Genomic DNA, 25179 nt, shown 5'->3' with positions numbered 1-25179 from the left:
GAACATGTTATACTTAATGTCAAACAACTATGTGCAAACACGTCCATACATCTGAGAAATATTATTACCTGGAGCAGCAAACATATAAGACAAATGGGCTAAAATTTGCATAAAATAAATGGATTAGAGGTATGTAATTTAATGTTGAAATTTGTGAAACACTTTCAAATACTATTTTCGAAACTCGAACATTTTTTTAAATGAATAATTATTAAAATTGTTTTAAATAATTATAATTATTACCCATCGGCGCCTCTCCATAAACTATATTTCGAATAACAATTTGTAAACTTTCTAGAAAAAAAAAACAAATAATGAGTCGAGCTAACAAATAAGTTCTAACAATAAGTGTATATACCATCAGGGCATGGCAACCGCTCGATTTGTCTATCTGCAGTAAAAAAATTAAAATACATAAATCTGTAAATATTTTAATTTGTATGTTAAAAAAAATTACTAACTTGTGTAGACAATTTCCCTCATATAGTCCTCTGCAAAAATATAATCATTATTTTAAGATTTTTAATTACCTCAAGTAGGACAGTGTAAAAAATTAAATGGTCTTACGATTAAATACAAATTAATTACCTTGTTTATCTGCTAAAACATTTACAATAACGAATGACATTAAAACACAAAAACGTTTCATTTTTATCTGCAAAAAATAATAAACATAAAGCCTTTTGTTTTGGACATAGTCTTTAATTAATTATTGGCTCGGATGTGAAACTGAGAAGGTTTTCATTTTGAAATGATAACTTTTACCGATATCTTAAAGTAGCTAATCTGTAGATAAGAAATCGCACTCGAAAGATACTTCCCAGATATAATGGTAAAATAAAGTAAACTTATAATTAAATTAATTTTTTTTAAAAAGTTGTAAAGTGTAGTACTTTTATGGTTTGAGTGTTTTCTAGATTTCGAATGAGAAGGGGTAAACTTAAAAAAAAAAATATATCGTTGAAAAAAAAATATCTTCTATCAATGTTAAAATCAAAGTATTCATAGTGTTATTTTACATGAAATTAATGGAGTGTTTTTATTTGGAAGTATCAAATCTAAAGAATATTTCATACCAATTGTCAATTATTTTGGCTATTTTTAAAGTGATGATATTTGTATTGGGCTAATTAAATAACAAAATAAAATGCACATATTTCACAAACTTAAATTTTTTTTTTTTACAAAGGTTCGTATATTGTTGAAACATATACACATATTTTTGGTTGCTTTTGGGATAAATGAGGCACATTTTAGGTTAGATTTCTGATCTATAGACATGCTACACGAATAAAACGGTATGAAATGTTTGTAATATATTATTATTGTAATTATCCAAGTAGTAGGGTTCGGTTAGGTTAGATTGTAAATCTAAAAACGATTTTAAAAAACTTAAATAGAAAAACAACTTAATAAAAACGCAGTAAGTACTTACTAGCTTTGAAATGTTTGTTGAACTATTGTGAACAGCAATGTTAAAATAACCGTTTTAAAGTAATTTTTTTTTGTCAACCGAAGCAGCAAAATCGGAATAAGTTTAATTAAGCAAATATATTTCATTTGTACAGGTGTAAAGGAAAGTTTAGGCTATGGTTTTTTGATTTTCAACACATTACTGTGTGCTACGTGGAAATTTTGTAAAAACGTGTATGTGTAATTTTAGAGGTGTTTTGTGTGGCCTATTACTCATATGTTGTTTATGTCGACACGAAACTTAAAAAATAAGACCTTAAAAAAAAATGAAAATAGTTGTGTGTTTTACACACAAATACTTCAACGTTCTGTTCATATCGATACGAATTTAAAGTAAATAAAACCAAATAAAATATGTTTGCTAGATTTGTGTGTTTTACACACTTTATCGCGTATTGTAATATACTAGCCCATTTTATACAAGTAAAATTTAGAGTATAAAATAAAACCATAGTATAATATATATTTTCATATACAGTTATTGTAGCATATACAATGAAACATTCTCTACCTTGAGTCAGTGGTGTTTCCACCTTACCATTTACTTAAATGGAGAAGATCGTTTATACGTATATTCCAGAACCTCTCCCAAAAATGTCAACCTAACAAAGTAGTGATATCTACATTGTGGCTAAGTCTGCTATTGCTTTAGTTCATAACCTCACTTCACTCCTACTTTAATGTGCAACACTGCTCTTTTATTAGTACTGCTTAACACTTGGCCAGTTACTGAACGAGGCATAAAACAGACTTGACCGCATTGTAGATACCACTACTTTGGCTGGCTGACTTTTTTGGGAGAGGATCTGAACCTTATTTTCTTTGCTTCAGTCAAGACATTTGATAATAAAGCATTAAATGTGTATATTATATTTTATTCAATCAAGTCACAAATAGAATATTTTTTCACTTCCAAAATACGTTTCTTCTTACCAACATCGTGGATATATTTTAATTTCTAAGTTCTACAAATTGCTGAACATAATTTGCCCAGAAGAATTTGGTGTACGGATAACGATTAACCGAAAATAAAAAAATGTAAAAGTACCTATTCAGCTCCGCATTGAATTTTTCGAAAACTTTAAGCAACTAACAAAGGAAGTTGAGATTTTAGATCAGTTAGATTCTGGTTTATATTATTGATACATGCATTTCCAGTGTTATCAACATAAAATAATTGTAACAAACGCACCTTAAATAAATTAAATTATACAAGTACCAAGATTTTATAATATGTTAAACCAAAGTGTTTTTTTCTTTCGCAACTTAATGCCTACTATTAGGTATATTATTTCTTGTCAATCAGTGTAAGCGGACTATGTCAATTTGGCTATCATAAACAGCACAGTGGCCGTGTGATTGCCTATGAAGTGGTTTGTACAAGCTATAATCATTGTACAGGTAAAAAACAACAAATGAGTTTATAATGGTAAGTGAAACGGTTTATTGTAAGATACATTAAATTTAATAATTTTGGATACAGGTGTGGTTTAGAACAATTATTTAAATAGAACAACAATAGGTAGTACTGTATAATTTTTAGTAAGTTAATTCTAAGATTCCTGGTCTAAATTATAATAACTGAGAAGCAAGTGAATACGTTTTATTATATTATTAATGATGTTTATTTCCTAAACATAACTCTACCCCCTGCATTTGACTGTGTGTACTATTGTGTCTATACCAGTTAGCCGACACTCATCACCAACAACTTCAGCTAGAGTTATATATGTATCTGGGTATAATATACTTCTATACAAACCCTTCAAACGACACATCCGGTTATCATCTTTTTTAAAATCTGCATCCGTTCCAGCTAAAAAAAAAAAGGTTTATTTAAAAATGTTGCCAAACTTAACTTACTAGCTACTACATTTGTGTAAGACATAACATAACTATTAGATAGGATGTATACTTTATAGGTACAGACACTTTTTTAAATGGAGATAATAGACTGGAATCCTCGTGTATCATATATTTTAATTATTCATAACAATTTTGCAAATTCACCTTTAAAACGTCAACCGTAGTACCATAATTAAATTTATTAAAAAAAAAAAAAAATACTTAAATTATGATCAACACGACCAAACCAACATTGTAAATTATAAACTCAATTTTACAATTTTCCGCTATTCGGTAAATCAAATAAATATTTTTTCAGAGAGCTAAGGTTATTTTACATTCGAAACTAATTAAAAAAAAAAAGTTTAAAGGTCGATATACATGAAAATAATAATGTAGTATATTCATGTATATAAACTAGGAATATTATTAAAGCTTAAAAAAATACTTTAAATATACCTCTTATATAAAAAGGTTACTTTTAGTTTGAATAGTTCATAAAGATTTATAGATTTATTTTATTTTATTTTTGACATTTCAAGAGCGATCATACAATTTAACACACCAACGACAACTTCCCATAGTCGTCATAATCAGATTATGTTACTTGAGCAGTAAAAAAAAACCCAAAACGTGTTATTGTCTGTGTTAATTAAACAGAAAGGTACAAGTGGTTTGGGGCAAGAGTTAAAGTGATTACGTTGCAGAGGAATAAAGATTTTATTTTTATTGTTATTCTGCCAGTTTAAGTGCTAAAAACTTTTAAATTCGTCTAATGAAAAATCATCATAATATATATACGTACATAAAAAAAATTAAACTATTACAATTTGTTTAATACTTACTTGATACAAAACGGATCAATTGTTTTGCAGCTTCACGGAATAGCAATATTCTATCTATTTGAAGTTCTATCAACCCAAACGAGTCAACATCTGTAAAATTTAATAAATAACCATGTTGATTACAGTAATATTATACTTCAAAATTATATGGTTGTTCGTGTCAGTCCTAATGGAGTAGTACAATTATGTAAGTTTTTATTTAAATTTTCATATGATCAACTTTTTTTTTTTATATTTTTTTTACACAATGTGATCTTATTTTTTCACTATTTTATTGGTTATTACCGCCCTTCCAACTTAGTTTTTTTAATAGCAGCTTTTGAAACTTATATGGTAACGTATATATTTTATTACCTTTTTAAATTGAGAATAATGTATTAAAAGTGCTGACTGGTCGATAACCAGTTTCGGATAACTATTTTTAAAGTTAGGATGGGAGGGGAAGTACAGTTGGGAAATGCAAGCAGATAAAAAAATACTACACTCCATCTTTCCTTCTGCCCTAAACTTGAAAGTTCAAGAACTTCAAAAATAGTTATCCGAAACTGTTTGTCAACCAGTCAACACTTTTAATACATTATTCTCAATTTAAAAAGTTTATAAAATATTTAGTTACCATTTAAGTTTCAAAATTTACTATAAAAAAAAATAAAGTTGGGAGGGGGGGTTAAAACAAAAAACAAAATTTGGAAAATTGAGATCACATTGTATAAAAACAATATGAAAAAAAAAATTTTAATTTCTCATTAAACCCTTTGAGATATTGAGTTGCTCACGATAAGTGGATCACCCTGTATGCCTTGTAAATATTCACTACTTTTAAGTCCCAAGCAATATGTTTTTAAATTATATTAGAGTTTGTTTCACATACGCCATTAAACATTTTCTATTTCTATTTACAATTAAAAAATATATAACGTAAGCATAAAATATCATATAATATTTTATATATTTATCACAATAAATACGGTTTTTATCAGCCTTATTTTTATTTAATTATAATAAATACCTATCGATTCACATGTACAACCGACTTTTCTCAATGCAGTACTCGCTAGACCTAGTATAAACAAATTATGAGTTCAGATATAAAAAAAAGGTTTCAAATAGTAAAATTAGCATAACTAAAAATAAAATATACAACTTAATAATCGTCATTATTAGCATAAAAAAACGTAAAAACATAAATACCTTTTTCAAACACAGGGACACCTGTAACAAAAATGAAAACCAGTTTTATATTTTATCTATAACAGCTTGTAAAACTGAGTTTATTTAGACTAGTTATTAGGCATTTGAATAATGGTTATACTTCGAACAATCATCAAAACGTTTAGTAGGAAAACATATAGCTTTAAGATTTAAGAACTCAAATCAGATTTTGCTTAGAAATAAGTAATTATTATATTTTATGAAATTGTGTATTTATAAATTTTACTATTTACCTAACTTTTTGGATATTTCTGTTTGCAAGACTTTTTGGGAATCTATGCTTTCTAAAATTAAAAAAAAAAAAAAAAACATTAATTTTTACAATATTTTTCTACATCTTTTCTTAAGATAGAAATAATTATGTAAGTACATAATACATCTGAATTTATATAAATTATGCATGCATGTATATATATAGTATTCTAAAAATCAATTTATAAGAGTAATTACGCTGCAATACTTCCATGCGGTTTGGAATGTTGCTTCCGTCAAATATTTTTGCTGAAATTCAAACGAGAGCATTTTATACTTAATATCAAACAACTATGTGCAAACACGTCCATACATTAGAGAAATATTATAATATTACCTGGTGCAGCAAACATATAAGACAAATGCGCTAAAATTTGCATAACATAAATGGATTAGAAGTATGTAATTTAATGATGAAATTTGTGAATTACTTTCAAATACTATTTTCTAATCTTAATATTTTGAAATAACCATACTTACCCATCGGTTTATCTCCAAAAACAATTGTTCTAATTACACTTTGCAAATGCACTAGAATAAACAAATAATAAATTGAGGTAACAAATAATTTCTAATAATAAGTGTATATACCATGAGGAAATGGTACCCGCTTGATTTGTCTATCTGTAATAAATAAATTCAAATAAATATGTGCAAATATTTAAATTAAGTGTAAGTTAAATTTGTATGGTAAAACATTTTTTACTAACTTGTGTAGACAAGCTCCCTTTTATATTCAACTGCAAAAAAATGAATTATTAGATTTTTATTTACTTCACTTATGTGGGTAAGAGTAAAACACAACAAAATTATAATTACCTAGTTTATTTGCTAATATATTTACAACAACAAATGATATTAAAACACAAAAACGTTTCATTTTTATCTGCAAAGAATAATAAACACTTTTATATTATTTATGTTATTTATTTAAACATAATATTATTACTACTTAATTAAACAAAAATTGTTTTAATATCTCTTTTAAAAATAAACTTATTATAGAATAGTTATTATGGTAATAAATAATAATTAATAAAATCAATTTTTTATAATAAATGTTTTAGTTTCAGAAATTAATCGTGATTAGTATAATCGCAGTAAAATGAAATAATTTGCAATGTTAATAACGCTCGCAAAATATTTAATAGACAAATATATTTTATAGCCATGCATAAGAAATAAAATTTCAATTTAAGTAACTTAATATTCAAAATTAGTGTATACCTAAATAAAAAAAATAGTTTAAAACTATAATACAGTCAACAAAAAGTCGAATAATAAATTATTATTTTAATTAAATATTAATTTATTGCTGCATAATACCAGAGCTGATATGATATGAACCCATAACTATTCCCATATAATAACCTGTCGGCCCGTCATGGAATTTTCAAAATTCGTCATTTTTGAGCGATAATATTACAAAAACTACTTGGCAGAAATTCAAAATTTTCTTAAAAAATTAATAATCTAACAGGATATCTAAAAAAATATGAGGGCTCCCAATTAAATTTTAAAAATTCATACCACAAATGCGCAAACTACTTAAGGTAAAATTTTTAATATAAATGTGCATAAAATAACACCTACCAACGACCAAAAATAAAAATTTGAAAAAAATTCAATAACGGTTCTAAAACTTGCCCGTTTTTGAACTTGTCGAACACCCTGTATACTACACGAATAAAACGGTGTACTATTTCAATGATATATTTTTAATGAAATTGTCCAAGCGATTAGGTTAGGTTAGGTTAAGTTAGATTGCAAAACTAAACAAGAAAATAAAAATAATAGAATACAAGAAAAACTTGATAGAAAGGCACCTAGTACTCACTAGCTTTGAATTTCTGGATGAATTCTTGCGAACTTCTTTGTTAAAACCACCGTTTTAAAGTTTAATTGGTGCGTGACTTGTCGCAGACACACTAAAATCGGAATAAATTAAATAAAAAACACAAAATACTTCTGTGCGTTTACTTGTTTATACAGGTGCGAAAGAAAAGTTTAGGCTAATGTCTTCATGGCTATTGGTGTTACAAACGCGTGTAACACCATTGTTTGTATCATACAATTTTAAAAATTTAACTGTGTACGTGATTTAAAATACTTAATTGATAAAATATCGAACCTATTTTGTGTTTTAAAAGAATTCGTTTTTATCCTCTTAGAATACAACTAACACGTGTACCATTTAAATAAAAAATCTTTTGTACATGTAAAGTTGTATTTTTTTATCTAATCTATCCCTCTCCTTATTTTTCGACCTTTATTATAAATCTATGAAAACTCAGGTTAGGTCAAGTTGTTTATTTGTTTTAAATATGAACGCGCAATCGGCTGTTTTAAGTTACATAGTTGACATAATAATTAAAAGTACATTTAAACAAAGGATAACAAATATAAATAGACATAACATAAAGATAATAATAATACAAATTTAATAACTGGCAATCGACAAAGGTCACAGCAAGGTCTGAGCATTCTGTGCATTGTATGATTGTGGCTATAAGAAATGGAATGAATAGGAGTATTAAAAGGAGTTGGATTTCGATTGGCGTATGAAGGAACTTTAAATAAGACACGGGAGAGAAGATCAGGAGCGTCAAAGGAATTATTGAGGAGAGCGTTTATAAATTGAGAGTCAGCATCATTGCGGCGGGATGATAAAGATGGGATATTAAGGATACGGCTAATGTGGGAGTAATCATGTTGCGATGGAGGTAATTTAAGTTTGTATGCAGCATAAGAAAAACATTTATGCTGGACACGCTCAAGCCGCAATTAATCCTTAGCCACATAAGGATGCCAAACAACAACCCCATGTTCAAAAATGGATCGGACAAGAGCGAAATACAAAGTCCGAAGACAATTAATTGAATTAAAGAGCTTCGTATTACGCTTGAGAAAACCTAAGACTTTTAAGGGCTCTACCGATGATGACGTCGATATGGTGGTTAAAGGAAAGATTGCATGAATAATAAATACCAAGATCTCTGATGACAATAGAAACTCGTTGCAATCGAGAGCCATTAAGTAGATATGGATAGTGCATAGGGTTTCTGGATCTTGAGAAAGAAATCACACTGCACTCACTGATGTTAAGGGGAAGACCTAAATGGGAGACCCAATTATTAAATTGATTAAGTTCCTCTTGTAAAAGAAGGCAGTCAGCATGGGTTTCAATTTTATAAAATATTTTCATATCGTCGGCATAGAGAAGAAATTGAGCTTTTTTAAGATATCTGGAAGTAGAGTTCACAAAGAGGCAAAACAAGAGAGGACTCAAGTGTCCGCCTTGTGGCACCCCCGACGTGGCATTAATCAAATTGGAAGAAACACCATTTACCTAAACAAATTGAATTTAATAATGATCATACAAAGATTTAGTGTTTGATGTAACATACCTTATATGGAGTTTAATGTTGAGTGACTACATAAAAATAGTGTAAAATATATATATATATATATATTATAGAGTCGTGGAAAAAATTATTTTGGCTGGTCAACCACATTAGTATTGGGTTGGCTTAAATACGATTTATATAAGAACAACTCGGGGTACAAAAGTTAATCTTACCTATTTTAAATATTGAAAAGCATGTTATTTTCAACGCATTATTGTGTGCAAAATTCTAAATTTGTAAAATTGTGTTTGTGGTTGTGTATTGATTCAGTAAAGGATTTTGTGTGGGTTATTACTCATTTGTTGTTCACGTCGATGTAAAATTAAAAAAAATAAGACTTTAAAAAAAAAATTTTAATAGTTGTGTGTTTCACAAGGCAAATAAGACGCAAAGAATAATGTGTGATGTTTACACAGTTTTTCGCTTACTACAAGTAAAATATATTAGCGCATTTCGTACAAGTAATATTTAGAGTATAAAATAAAACTAAACACATTTTCAATTATGGAAACCTAAATTTGGGCCTTCCGTTAAATTATTTTCCACACGTTAGAAAATATCCGTTCTAACGGTTACCATTTTTCCTAGATACAATAAAAAAAAAATTATAATAATATAAGTTTTTTTATACAATTATTATGTATAACGAAACATCCTCTAAATTGAAATTTTACACTATCCACAAAAAACTTCATAACTTTATAACTAGTTTTTGCAGTGATTCTAATTTCTTGTACTCAACTTGATTTGAGTTATTTGTATTAAATATGAGTCTGACAAATTTAATTTTCACACAGAATACGTAACTAAGTATATAATTAACAAATTTGACAAAAAAGTAATTTTTGAAAAATCACTTTCTTCTTTTTGTCTATACTACAGCACTGTTAAATACCCGTTATTTTAAATAACCCGCTAACATACAGTGCTGATTATTGCACGCAATATCATACTTTTCCCGTTTGAAGGCTACACTGCTTGACATTTAGTTCGAAATTGTGAGTTTCCATAAAAATACTTGTAATTTTCTTTTCAGTGTCCATTCTGCTTTCGTTTATTCTATGATAATACTACAATAGGAAATGTAAATACTTTTTTTGGATTTTTTCTCAATTTCTGAAGAAGGGGGATCTTTTTTAATATTTTGCTCAATAAAGTAACTTTTAGGTTCGATTTCTGATTTATACAGAGTCGTTACACGAAGAAACTTTATACGTCTTAATACCTAGTATTAGGTATATATTATTTCTTGACAATCAGTGTAAACGGACTATGCTTATACTCGTTTGGTTAGCATAAACAGGTCTGTAAGAATGTGATTGCCTATGACGTGGTTTGTACTATCTATAATGACATGTGCTTGATCACTCCAGAGATTGAACAATAGAGTGCAGAATGACCTAAATTTGCTATACTCAAATAATGTCGAATAAAAGGTAACTATAAACTATGAAGACTAATGGTTAAGACATAGGACTTGAATGGATTATAACAAGCCAACAAAGAGGAAGATAATTAAAAAAAATAGGTAAAACTTTTTTCAAAAACTATTCAGAACGAATCTGTATACATGTAAAAAACAACAAATGAGTTTATAATCGTATGTAAAACGGTTTATAATGGGATACATTAAATGTAATAATTTAGATGAAATTGAGGTTTGTAATAATTATTTGAATATAATAACAATATTACTGTATAATTTTTAATGACTTAACTGTAAGATTCCTGATCTAAATTATAATAACTGAGAAGCAAGAATACTTTTTAATATATTAATCAAGTGGTTCTAATTTTGCTTCTGTTATGTCATCTCCAATGCAACTGACTACGTATAATTTATTGTTTAAATCTTTTAGATGACACTCATCATCCACAACTTCAGTGTCTTTTATAAAATCGGTTGGGTGTAATATACTTCTGTATATGCCTTTAAACCGGCACATCAGTTTACAATCTCCGTAATCTTCATAGCATTCACCTTGAAAAATAAAAAAGGGATATTTAAAAATTTGCCAATCTTAACTAACTAGCTACTACATTTATTCAGCGTGTAAGGCATAACTAGTACACGTGATTATTGCTATATACAGATGATCCGTATTGTACAGCTATGTTACTCTAAGTCAAAAACTTTTTTAAATGGAGATAAAATGACTGGACACCTCATATAATATAATAATCTACTAGTCATAATAATATTTGTTTAAAATACACCTTTAAAAAGCAAATCATAGTTTTAATTATATAAACTAGGTAAATTATTAAAATATCTAAAAAGCTACTTTTAGTTTGACCAGATTATAATATAATATTTATCTTGATGGTCCATCAACCTTTTTTTGAAAAAACCAATTTCATATGTAAAAAAATTATCTATTGGCTTTTTCGAGTAACAAAAAGTTATTAAATTGAATTATTCTTTAAAAAGTTGGTTTTTTAGTGTTGCCTGAGATGTGAGAATATGTCTAATATATTTTTATAAGGCTGAGGCATTTTCACTTGAACTCTTGACTCAATGTAATTCTGTTTTTTTTGTTTAATTAAGACAGGCAATAACACGTTTTTTGCAATTTGATATAATACTAACTTGATGCAAGAGTGATGAATAGTTTTACAGCTTCACGAGTTAGGCTTGTTCTCTCTTGTTCAAGTTCTAAAAAGCCAATCGAGTCACTAAATGAACCTGTATAATTTAATAAACAATGTTGTTGATTACCAAAATACTATACAAAAACAATACATATATATATTTGCTCGTGTTACTAATGTAGTACAATCAAGTTTTTGTTCAGATGTTCTTATAATGAACTAATAGTAAGTAATTTTACTATACTTATGTGATAATTAAACAAGTGTATGCCTTGTAAATACTAACTACTTTTAAGTCTCAAGCAATATGTTTTAAATATATAGCAAAGTTTTTTCACATATTCCATTGAATAATTTATTTTTCTTTTACAATTAAAAATTATAACGTAAGTATAATAGTCAGCATTGTCGCGAAGCAACGATGTATCACTGATTCGTTTGCATATCTCAACGGTACATTTTTTTTATCACGATTAATACGGTTTTATAAGCTTTACTATTATATTTTATATAATTATAATAACTACCCGTCGAATCACTTGTGAAACTCAAATTTCTCATGACAGTACGAACTACACCTTGATCTAAAAAAAAGTTATGAGTTGAGGTAAAAATAAGTTTCAAATAATAATATTAGCATAAATAAAAATAAAATATGCAACCTAATAATCTTCATTATTTAATAATAAATGGCCACACCATCTTAAAATGTAGCAAACAAACGGATAGCAGATGGTTTTTATTAAAATTTACTTTCTGCTATTGAACGGTGTATACAGGGTGATCCACTTATCTGGAACCACTCACTATCTCATAGGGTTTAATAAGAAATTAAAATTTTTTTTTTCAAATTTTTTTTTATATAATGTGATCTTAATTTTTCACAATTTTTTTTTTGTTTTTACCCTCTTCCCAACTTAGTTTTTTTGATAGCAATTTTGAAACTTAAATGGTAACGTTTTACCATTTTATTAACTTTTTAAATTGAGAATAATGTCTTAAACATTTTGATTGGTCGATACCAGTTTCGGAAAACTATTTTTGAAGTTACTGAAGTTTTAAGGTTAGGGCAGGATGAAAGGTGGAGTATAGAATTATTTTTATCTGCGCGCATTTTCTAACCGCACTTCCCCTCCCATCCTAACTTTAAAACTCTTAAAAATAGTTTTTCTACACTGATTATCGACCAGTCAACATTTTTAGTACATTATTCTCAATTTAAAAAGTTAATAAAATTTATACGTTACCATTTAAGTTTCAAAACTTGCTATCAAAAAAACTAAGTTGGGAGGAAGGGTACTAGACCTAGTCTAGTATAAACAAATTATGGGTTCAGGTACAAAAGTTTCAAATAATAAAATTAGCATAAATAAAAATAAAATATACAACTTATTTATCATCATTTTTTTATAATAAAATATGTCGAAACTATCTTAAAATGTGGCAAGCAAACAGATAGCATCAAATAAATAATGACTGTTTAATAACTTTCAATATGTGTTGCTAATAATATAATTTGAATAATTAAAACATAATAAATTATTCCTCTATATTTAGTACATTTATCTTTATTTTGTTTTATATGATGTTATAGCGGTTCTATAAACCTATTTACACATATTTGGTAAATATATTTCAAATAAAGAATAGTATTTTACCTATCAACAAATAAATGCATAATTACCTTTTCCAGGAACAGGGACACCTGTAACAAAAATATTGAATAATTATACTGAAAATAAAAACCAATTTTATATTTTATCTTTAACGGTGTCTAAAACTCATTTATTAAGACTAGTTATTAGCCGTTTGAATAATTATACTTTGAACAGTCATCAAAACTTTTAGTAAGAAAACATATAGCTTTAAAATTTAAGAGCTCATATCAAATTTTCATCGATTTTCCTTAAAAATAAGTAACTATTATTTTTGAAATTTTATTTTTACAAATTATTATATTTACCCAACAAGTCAGTTATTTCTTTTTGCAATTCATTTTGGAAATCTATGCATTCTAAAATAAAAAAGTCATTCATTAAAAAAATTAATTTGAATTAATTTTTTACAATATTTGTGTACATCTTATCTTGAGATAAAAAAAAATATGTAAGTGCATAATACTTCTAAATTTATATAAATAATGCATGTATGTCTATTGTCTATACATTTAAAGATTCTAAATTTAAAATTTAAAAAGTTAATTACGCTGCAGTAGTTCATCATTGTTTTCATCACTTTTCAATGGTACTATTTCAATTGCTGAAATTTTAACGAGAACATTTTATACTTAATATCAAAGAAGTATGTACAGACACGTCCATATATTTGAGAAAAAATATTACCTGGTGAAGCATACATATACGACAAGTTCACTAAAATTTTCATAACATAAATGTATGAGAGATATGTACCTAACCTAACACTTTTAAATACTGTAATAATTATAATTACCCATCGGTGTATCTCCACCAACCATTTTTCTAACTACCTTTAGCAAAGTCACTAGAATAAACAAATAATGAGTTGAGGTAACACAAAAATTCTAATTATAAGTGTATATTATACCATCACGACATGGCACCTGCTGGAGTTGTCTATCTATAATAAATGAATTAAAATAAATATATGCAAGTATTTAAAATTAGAGTCAAATTTCTAAGATAAAATTAAATTACTGACTTGTAAAGATAAGCTCCCTTTTATATTCAACTGCGAAAAAATTAATTATTACATTTTTAATTAACTTGAGTAGGCAAGTGTAAAATATAAAATCAACAATAATTACATAGTTTTTCCTCTGCTAAAACAGCTACCACAACGAATGATATTAAAAAACAAAAACGTGTCATTTTTATCTGCAAACAATAATAAAAATTAAAGCATTTTGTATTAGACATAGTCTTCAATTAACTATTGGCTCCGATGCGAAGGTGAGAAGGTTTTCGTTTTTAAAATGATAACTCCTAAATCACTAAACCGATATCTTTATAAAGCAAGTCTGTAGATAAGATGTGTTTTTTTTCAGTCAAAACACATCATTTTTTATCCATCGCACAGGCCGAACCAGTGATTCGATAAGTAATTTGAAAACTGATTTGAGTTCGTCACGAAGTTTACTTGAGATCCTAAAAGGCACTTTTTTCAATTTTGAATTTTAACCCTTTACAAATTTGAAATTTTATAAAATGTTCAAACGTTTTTTATTCATAGTAAGAAAAAGATATCAAAAAACTCATAGACAAAATTATTAAAATTAAAAATAAAACCATAAAGCTTATACAAATAAACCGGTTAAATTAATTGACACGGTCGAAATGTATTAAAACCACTTTTTTCTTAAATATTGCCTACACAAAAATGGTCGGTATGGAATCCGGTTGTTAGTTACTTCCCAGATAATATGGTCAAAATAAAATAAATTAAGCCATACAAATTTGGAATTAATTTGATTATTTAAAAAAAAAATTGTAGAACTCCGTACTTTAAAGGTATGAGTGTTTTGTTGATTTTAAAGAACAAGGGGTGAACTTTTGTTAAAAAAAGCATATCTGCTCAGCTTAGCATCAATGTTAAAATAAAATTATGCTTAGTGTTATTTTACATGAAGTTTTTGAAGTGTTTTTATTCTAATCTAAAGAATATTTCATACCAATTGACAATTTATTTGACTAGTTTTAAAATAATGATATTTATAGAGCGCTAATCAAATTATCAAAAAAAAAAAAAGTACAAATTTCATACATTTTTCTAAATTTAAAAAAAATGCGTTTATTCATAAGTTGAGAAATATACAATTTTTTATGATTTTGAATGAGACTTTTTTAAATTTTTAAAAAAACAAACTGTTAGATAATGTAACCGTTACAAAACCTTTTTACAAAGGTTTACAAAGTGTTTCGTATTTTAAATGAAACTTATACGCATTTTTTGATTATTTTTCTTGTTTCTTAAATGAAACTTTTAAAATATTGGGCCAAATGAGGCAAATTTTAGGTTCGATTTCTGATCAATCAAAAGAATAGTAAGTAAAAAAAATTTATTAAAAATGCATGAAGTACTTACTAGCTTTGGAATTCTGGTAGAACTCTTGTAAACTTGTAAGTTAAAACAACCGTTTTAAAGTAATTCGTTTTGTGGCTTGGCTCCGAAAAAGTAAACTCAGAATATGTTTCACAGTGCGCACATATATTTTATTTATATAGGTGTAAAGGAATGGTTAGGCTGTGGTTTTTTTATTTTCTAACACAATACTGTGTGCTATTACTCATATGTTGTTCACATCGAAACGAAATTTAAAAATTGTGACCTTAAATGAAATATAATAGATTATAATTTATTATACTAGTATGTTTTTTCATATCGATACGAACTTAAAGTAATAAGACCAAAAAAATATGTTTACTATATATGTGTTTTTCGCACACTTTATCGTTTGTTGTAATATACTAGCATATTTCATAGGAATACAATTCAGAGTATATAATAAAACCTAACGTATATTATCAATTTGAAACCTAAATTTGGGCCTTTGGCTAAAATATTCTCTACACGTACAAGAAAATAACTGTACTATTTGTTACAATTCCCAGACACAATAAAAAAATATATTTATATATTTTATACTGTTATTATAGCATGTATAATGAAACGCTCTTCACCTTAGGTGGTTTCGCCTTACTATTTACTTTGGAAGAGATAGTTTATATATTATATTCATTAATAAGTATAACACTTGAACGTAGAAATGTATAAATTGTCTTAAAACTCTTTTTAGTTCAGTTTTATTAATAAACCGGACAACATTTGATTTGGTTCATGCAAAAAGGATCCTTAACGCTATTTCTGGGTAAAAACAAGTTAATTGCGGATTTTTACTGTTAGGAGTAGATTCAACGTTTTATGCTAGAAAGGACCTTATTCAGACATTCCCTAGTCTAGAAAACGGCTTGTTCATTTTCCGATTTATGCGAGAAAGGGCCTAACATTCCTGGACTAAGGTCCCTTTGCAAACGAATTTACCAAATTTCCATTGTTCTATCTCATCTGCTTTATCACTTATCTTTTATTTCGTCTGTCTTATTATCGTGAAGTGTTATTCTACTGTCAATTGATGTTTTTTTTTTGTATTCTTATCACTTGATATAAAAAAATTATACATACTATAATAATAAAATATAATTGTTATTATATATTATTGTTATTTACGTTTTCCATGTAAATTACATTATTTTGACGAGAAATTACATTTACCTATAGCAATTAGTTTTATCTACATAGTATTTGTGGCTCGTGTAACTCTTAATCGAGTTTGGTAAATACACAATCGAAAACCACTCTAAATTACAATATGCTCGCAGCGTCCAGTATACCTATATTTCATTGTAAACATGCTTAATCGATGGTTAATTTCGTATATTTTAATAAGTTAAAAATATTCTCGAATCAATCATCCTATTTTAGGTTTTTTTCACATATTATGTTTCTTCGATGAATTCATTTGAAACTGCTAAAGGTGTTATTTAAATATTCATCTAAAAAAATATATTTTCATTTTCAATAAAATCACGTGTAAAAACCCAGACAATGATGATTATGTGTGCCATAATAATATTTATGACTTATACACGTGTCTTTAAATTTGATATTTGTGTTATGACTAATATTATTTGTACAGCAAAATGCTTGTTCAACGAGTGTCGCACAATCTTGTAACGATTTAAAATTTAACGACTTAAGTTAAAATTATTAAGAAAAAAAACAAAACACGTTTTAAAAAAGTTTTAAAGCAAAATGAAATCTAGAAAACCCGGTACAGCGGGTACGGGGCGTAATGGTAATGGAGAATATTTAGAGGGGGATCACAGGTCTATAAGAATTATTGCAAGTCAAAAAATATGTATCGGATGTTTTTCTCGATTTCGAAAATTTTACAACTTGTACCATTTTTTGTGCGTAAAGGCAAAAATTCGGTAAAAATTTAGAACTTATTTGCCTATTTTTAAAAATTAATTGAGCGACGTAACTTTTAAGTTAGAAGTGTAAAATGATTCAAAATTACAAATATTTCTTAAAAGTTATAGTTAAAACGATTAATTTAAGATTTTCTCTCTCTCTGTTTAAGCATTTCAAATTCAGATACGGTAAACATTAAAATATTTGTAACAATGTAATCAATTGTTTACATTTATGCAAAAAAAAAAAAAACAAACAAATCGTGGACGATAATTTTATACATTGAAAATACTAAAATGGCAAAATTATTTGACATTACACTGAACCAAATGTTTATTTATTCACTCTAATTTTCTTTGAAAAAAGCAAATACATCATGTTACAACCATTTATTATAAGTATAAAATGTGACATTTACTGCAATGTTAAAAAAATACGAAAATTCTAACGGTAACATTTTTTAAAATGTGTTTACATATTATGAAATTAAAAAAAACATGATCCTATTTGGAAAAAAAAACTAAATCCTAACATATTTTATTAATAAGGGATGATCGTAAACTTTTTTAAGTATTGAAAAAACTGTCTACAAGCATAGGAAACAAATTGTTTTCAAAATATTCAAAATATTCATTAGAAAACGAGTGTCTTACATAAAATGGATTACGCTGTTTTATATAAGCATTCAAGTACAAAATTAAAAGGTATATATATATATATATATATATAATATATATACCATACATGGAAGCTTATAACTTGATAAAAATCAAGTAAAACTTTGATTTTTTGAACACCCTGTGTTTTTTGTACTATATGAAGTACGCATGCCACATTTAATGTGGTCTTCTGCATAAACACATTAATCCTAAATAGCAGTGTAAAACTTCAAAAAATATTTTTTCTTATGATATATTTTGCTTGTAGAGAATTTAACAGATATCTGTTATTACTTATTTACATTGCTACATGCGTTGTAAAATTGAACATGAGGTTTAATAAAAAAAATGCTTTAAATCACTTTTGTGTGGTCTTCGAATTTTAAACCGAACCTTTTTCGTGTAGTTGTGCTTTACATTTTAATATATTTATACAATAACAAAATACCATATTGAATATGCATGACGCAATTTTCAATTTAAGTAACAAAAGTCCTGATTAATTGAACAAAAAGTAATTGTAAGCTCACATTTAGTCCAAGGTCAACGCAAACCAAAAACGAATAACTCGATAATAATCATTTGAAACAGCCTATAATGTTAACTGTAACAGATTAAATTAAAATTTGTAAAATACCATTGCAATAGTTATATGTAAGCCTGTTTGCATAGGTGCACATTACACACATTTGACTGAACAATTTTTATATGAAAAACAAAACCAATGTCTTGAGATCCAAACGACATTATTATATTCGTTTCATGCGATTTTGTATTATATTTTACATTTTAGGAACTACAACATTCATTTTCGATATTCTATTACATTTTAATGAAATTCAAGTGGTTTAAACAATTTGTTTATTTCAATTTTATTTTCTGTAAGAGTTTTTTTAACTAAAAAAACTCAACGTCACATAATAGAGATTTGAACTAGAGTAATTTCGAGTTCCACATGACACCAACTTGGTCTAATAAATGGTTAAAATAAGACGTTTGGAAATTATTTTAGTTTTCATTTAAAAAAATTGGTTGAATGGTTTAAGTATAATCGACAAAAACCAACCGAAATTAGTTTTTATTTCAGTATCCTATTATACTGATGATCGCATAGAAAGATCTTCTTTTCAATTTAAGAGGATTGCACGCGGTCTTTTTTTAGGGAGTTTTGTATAGGCAATATTTACAAAAAAAAGTGGTTTTAATACATTTTGACCATGTCAATTAATTTACCTGTTAATTTGTAAAGAGTTAAGATATTATTCTTTTCATTATTCAGGCCTTTTCTGCCTGCACAATATTGTACCAGATGCTGAACACCTAGACAAAATCAACTAATTTAATAACAAACATAGGGACCAAGGAATTGAAATAAAAATCTGAAAAAATTAAAGAAATATTTTTTCAGTATTTGGAGTCGAATGACGGCCATCCTAATGACACTACATTTTTGTTACCAGTTGATTCACTGTCACATAGTAACATAGTAGTATAATAAAACGTGTAAATTTTCACTTTTTAGCTTCGATGCAAAGCGAGAAGGTATTGGTTTTACTCTGATGTGGGCTTTTTTTTTAGCTGTACGCACTGTAACTTTTTTAATACTAGACCAATTCTTTCGAATAGTAACTCTATAAATCACAAATTTTATCATCAATAGTAAAAGTTGAAAAAATGTAATTCTTTACAGACGAAATTTGAAAAAACAAAAAAAAAAACCGTACGAGTTTTTAAGTTAGAACTTTTACTGGCTATAATTTCGAGAAAAAGAGTCGGATCGAGTTGAAATGTATGAGAAATAATTATTTGATATGTCCGCACACGTCGATTGTGTCAAATTTAATTGATATCAATTTCCCACCCCCTAGGGGGGGTACAAGTTTTTTGTTTTTCAGGGTTTTTAGCCGTAATTTTAAAACTTTTGGGTTGAAAATTTGCCAGTAGTTAGAACTCATATGTATCCATAACATATTAAACGGGAAAAAAATTCGGCACTACAGTTTTTTTTTAATTGTAGGGAAACTGTGTTTTCGCAGATTTCGTATATTTTAACAAAAACATCTAAAATCTTTAAAAAAAATTGATCAAATCATTAAAACAATTTTATGTATATCTATGCAGAATGATACTATTAAGTTTTGTGCTCAAGTACCACTTTTGACTTTAAGTTCACACAAATTCAATTTTTTTTTTTAAACTAAATACCCGGTGTACCAGATGGGAGAAACGAACAGACACTAAAAACTATCAGTTGGTAACGTCTATCCGTGTTAGATAAGGTTAGGGCCCAATGATCGGTATCATGATATTGTGTTTATTACATGATATCACAGACGACTAAATCGTGTAACTGATTATAGTAGACACTCGATTTATTGGGAAAAAAACCTATTCGTGTGTAGAAACGAGAGTTTCTCATTATCTATTTTCATGCGGCTCACCTTGTCTGAGGATAATTGTTTTAAAACCACATCCCATTGCCCCGCCTCCTCAACGATTAGGTAAAGCTAAGGGACTTGAGGAGTATAACTATCCCCTCTCCCTATGGTAGTTACTGTAGTAACTGTACTGAAGTACAGTACAAAATCGTTAAGTTACCAATCAAGCAAATCACCAGCACATGATCTCTTCACAAACAAAGTAATAAAACATCTACCTAACAAGTTACAATACCTAACAGTTCAGTATAGAATTAATAAACTAATATTATGTTTGCATTATTAATTGATCACGCTGTGTACTTCTCTATGTATCAAATAACCATTACAATATAACACATAATAACATGCTTACTAGTAATTATTTAGTAATATGCTTAAATTATTAAAAATGAGTTTTATGATTAATCTTGACTGCTGTCAATATTTTCTTCATAATTAACAACATGAAATGTGTTTATATTTTATTCAATCATGTCACAAATAGAATATTTATTTACTTCAGGCGGTTGTTTTTGTAAAAATGTTTAACTCTGGTTCTTCTTTACAGTTTACATGCATGTACTTGTTTTGCCTATTCATTGCGCCATTACCAAAACCAAAAGTCGTTTCTTCTTAACATTATCGTGAATAATTTTATATTTCTAACTTCAAATTAATGAACTAGAAGAATTTAATGTACAGAATAACCGAAAATAAAAATAAAGTAAAAGTCGAGTGAATCGAAATAAGTTTATTTATTTATAAATATTTAAGTCTTATATTATAAAATTATAATACAATTTTTTTTAGTACAGAATGGAATTTACTCTCATACATTAAACTTGTTTAATAAATTCACTACAAAGCATACGTTTTTTGATTCGGTAATATTGTTCGGTCACATAACAAACTAGTCTTGAGTCTACGCTAAAATATTATAATACCTTCCAAAATCGCTGAGCAGAAAAAAATCGTAAAGTGTTGCATTTCAAATTGTAAGTTTTGAGTCCAGATCTTGTGTTCATTTTACTTTTCCAAAAGATCCGTTCAGGTTAGTATTTTTTTTTTTCAATGTTAATACAAATTTTAATTAATAATCAAGTTTTAATTAATTTTTGTTAAAAAAAAAATGTGTGTTTGATCACTCCAAAGAATGCACAATAGAGAGCAGAATGATCTAACTTGGCTATAAATAAATAATTTCAAAAAAAGGCAACTACAAACTATGAAGACTAATGGTTCAGACATAGGGCTTGAACGGCTTATAATAATACATTAAAAAGGATGATTAACAGGTATAAAACTTATTTCAAAACTACTTCGAATCGAATCTGTATACAGGTAAAAAGCAACAAATGAGTTTATAATTATGAGTAAAACGGTTTATTATAAGATACATTTAATTTAATTGTTTGGATACAAGCGTGGAATAATTATTTAAATATAATAACAAAAGTACTGTATAAATTTTAATGAATTAATGTCTAATATAAATGGTCTAAATTATAATAGCTGAGAAGCAAGTGAATACTGAGAAGCATACTTGTTACTGTATTAATGATGTTTATTTTCTAAACATAACTCTACCCCTGCATTTGACTGAGTGTACTATTGTGTCTATACCAGTTAGACGATACTCATCACCAACAACTTCAGCTAGTGTTACAAAAGCATGTAGGTCTATTATACTTCTGTATACACCTTTCAACCGACACATCAGGTTACGAATTCCGAAATCTTCATGGCCTGGTCCTTAAAAAATAAAAAAGTTTGGCAAATTTTTAAATATACCTGTTTTGTTTTTTAAGGACCCGGCCATAAAGACTTAGAAGATTGTAACCTGATGTGTCGGTTAAAAGGTGTATACCACAGTATAATAGTACCATATGATTGTGTAAGACTAGCTGAAGTTGTTGGTGATCAGTGTCGTCTAGCATTTAAAGACGGAAGAACAATCACCGTCAAATGCATTGGGAATGTCTAATAAAAAAGACATCATTAATATAGTAATGAGAATTTTCTCGAATTTTGTTTTTCGATTATTTTGGATATGGTCGTATAAAGTTCTTTCTTTGCTCTTCGTTGTTATCGTTTTTTGTATAGTATCTTTGACCTACAAACATTTTTTTTTTAATCAGTTTCAAATGTAAAACAATCATAGCTTGGGTTTATAATTAAAAATGTCGGTTTTATCGTGTTGACCAGAATTTGAGTATTTTTCTAATATTTTTTTCAGAAAACTGGAAAAATATTACAAATAATTTGTAAATTAAAAAATAAAGAGTAAAAAATTCATAGAAATAGAACAACAATAGTAATCGTAATAGTTATGCGTAAAAATGATAATTTTTCGGATTTTGTATTTTTCGAGTAAGTTAAGTTTGGCAAATTTTTAAATGAATCTTTTTTTTATTTTTTAAGCAGGAAAGGATGAAGATTTTAACAGAGTTTATAACCGGATGTGTCGGTTGAAAGGTTTGTTGTATAGAAAAACATTATACCTAAATCCATTTATAACACTAGCTAAAGTTGTTGCTACTATAGTACGTAATATAGTACTTCTGTATTTTGTTTAATTAACACAGATAATAACACTATACATACTAACACTATATATATATATATATATATATATATATACGTATAACATAAATTAAGCTATTGCAATTTGATATAATACTTACTTGATGCAAGATTGATAAATAGTTTTGTTAGGTTTGTTCTCTTAATTCCCAGTTCTAGAAACCCATATGCGTCAAAATCTGTACAATTTAATAAAAAAAACGTGTTGATTCAAACATATTTTACAAAAATAATATAAAATAACTGCTCATGTTAATAATGTAGTACAATTAGGTTGTTGTTCAAATGTTCTTATGATGAACTAGTAGTAAGTAATTTTCCTATAATTATGTATTAATTAAACAAATATGTATATGCCTTGTATATATTCACTACTTTCCCAAGCAATATGTTTTTAAATAACATTACAGTTTGTTTCACATAATATGCCATTGAACAATTTGTTTTTCGTTTTCAATTACAAAATATAACGTAAGTATAATATTCAACATTGTCGCTAAGCAACGATATCAGTGATAACTTAACTTATGTTAATAAGCTTTATTTGTATGTTTTATATAACTATTACCCGACGAATCACATGCAGAAGCTACTTTTCTCAATGCAGAACTCGCCAGACCCGGTATAAACAAATTATGAGTTCGGACACAAAAAAGTTTCAAATAATAAACTCAAAACGCTAACGCGATAGTAATGTCAAAAAGATTTGAACAAATTTTTCAAAAAACCAAGAAAAACTTTCAAAATATATTGCTAATGATATAATCTGAATTATTTCAAACATAACAAAATTGGCATCTATTATTAGTAATTTTAACTATATTTTACATTGGAACGAAGTTATTGAGGACCTATAAACCTATTAACAGATATTTGGCTAATATATTTCAAATTAAGAACGGTATTTTACTTAATACCAACTAATGCACAATCATTAAGTTACAATAAAAAATTTTAGGGTTATTTGTGATTTACAATTAAATGAGTAATTAACTTTTTCAGGCACATAATTATACAGTAAATGAAATCCAGTTTTATATTTTATCTATAGTATTATGTAAAACTGAGTTATATTAGACTAGTTATTGGGCATTTGAATAATGATTATACTTCGAAAAATCATCAAAACTTATAATAAGAAAACATATAGCTTTAAGATTTAAGAACTCAAATCCAGTTTTCATCGATTTTGCTTACAAATAAATAACTATCATTTTTGAAATTGTATATTTACAACTTATTATATTTACCTAACGAGGTGTTGATTTCTGTTTGCAATTCATTTTGGGAATTTATACATTCTAAAAAAAAAATATATTAATTGATTTTTACAACATTTTTGTATATATTTTCTTAAGATAGCAATAAATATGAAAGTACATAATAAAAATCTGAATTTATATAAATTATGCCTGTATGTCTATGTAATATATTTTTAATTTAAAATTTAAAAGAGTAATTACCCTGCAGTATTTCTTCGTGGTTTTCATTACTTTCATCGATTGCCTTTGCTGAAATTTTAACGAGAAAAATGTATACTTGAAATTTTATACTTAATATTAAGCAACTACGTGCAGACACGTACATTTATTTGAGAAAAATTATTACCTGGTGCAGCAAACATATTCGACAGTTTCACTAAAATTTGCATAACATAAATGTATTAGAAGTATGTGCCTAACCTAACACTTTCAAATACTGTAATAATTATAATTACCCATCGATGTAGGTCCACCAACAATTTTTCTAATTACCGTTAGCAAACGCACTAGAATAGTAAGTAAAATCAGTAGGATACGCAAATATATTTCATTTATTACATACATGTGTAAAGGAAAGTTTAGGCTATTGTTTTTTGTTTCCAACACATCACTGTGTGCTATATTACTCATATGTTGTTCACGTCGATACTAAACTTAAAAAATAAGACCTTAAAAAA

General features: G+C 27.1%; 2 protein-coding genes across 2 annotated transcripts in view; both read right to left on the bottom strand.

Annotated features, from left to right (window-relative positions):
- LOC126834183 (uncharacterized) overlaps nucleotides 1-15741 on the bottom strand; it is a 34382-nt gene extending 18641 nt beyond the window's left edge. The window contains exons 1-5 of the mRNA XM_050565934.1: nucleotides 15689-15741; nucleotides 14412-14481; nucleotides 14306-14335; nucleotides 14192-14224; nucleotides 14078-14128 (exon numbers count right to left, since the gene is read on the bottom strand). Of these exons, the coding sequence (XP_050421891.1) occupies nucleotides 14078-14128; nucleotides 14192-14224; nucleotides 14306-14335; nucleotides 14412-14475 (178 nt within the window). The 5' untranslated portion in view covers nucleotides 14476-14481; nucleotides 15689-15741. The remainder of the gene's footprint in view (nucleotides 1-14077; nucleotides 14129-14191; nucleotides 14225-14305; nucleotides 14336-14411; nucleotides 14482-15688) is intronic.
- Nucleotides 3026-7659, bottom strand: LOC126834186 (uncharacterized). The gene is made up of 12 exons (XM_050565938.1): nucleotides 7465-7659; nucleotides 6447-6513; nucleotides 6338-6367; nucleotides 6219-6251; nucleotides 6108-6158; nucleotides 5965-5994; nucleotides 5826-5876; nucleotides 5609-5659; nucleotides 5355-5375; nucleotides 5173-5223; nucleotides 4164-4253; nucleotides 3026-3289 (listed from the first exon to the last, which is right to left on the bottom strand). The coding sequence occupies exons 2-12, from the start codon at nucleotides 6505-6507 to the stop codon at nucleotides 3117-3119; spliced, it is 642 nt and encodes a 213-aa protein (XP_050421895.1). The 5' UTR covers nucleotides 6508-6513; nucleotides 7465-7659; the 3' UTR covers nucleotides 3026-3116.
- Nucleotides 15742-25179: the final 9438 nt, after the last annotated feature.

Source organism: Adelges cooleyi, unplaced genomic scaffold, assembly GCF_023614345.1.
Source record: "Adelges cooleyi isolate 19-005CV unplaced genomic scaffold, UGA_ACOO_1.1 ACOO_flye_CR_arks_rails_tigmint_CR_PRNA_21, whole genome shotgun sequence".
In the NCBI taxonomy this organism is placed as follows: Eukaryota; Metazoa; Arthropoda; class Insecta; order Hemiptera; family Adelgidae; genus Adelges; species Adelges cooleyi.
This window is presented reverse-complemented; position numbering and strand designations above follow the sequence as displayed.

Excerpts from the sequence above, each read along its gene's own strand:
- LOC126834186 (XM_050565938.1), bottom strand. The coding sequence starts at position 6,507 with ATGAAACGTTTTTGTGTTTTAATATCATTTGTTGTTGTAAATATATTA. Across the intron at positions 5,995-6,107 it reads TTTTGGAGATAAACCGATGG|CGCATTTGTCTTATATGTTT; the intron begins GTAAGTATGGTT and ends TGCAAATTTTAG. Across the intron at positions 3,290-4,163 it reads ATTGATCCGTTTTGTATCAA|CTGGAACGGATGCAGATTTT; the intron begins GTAAGTATTAAA and ends TTTTTTTTTTAG.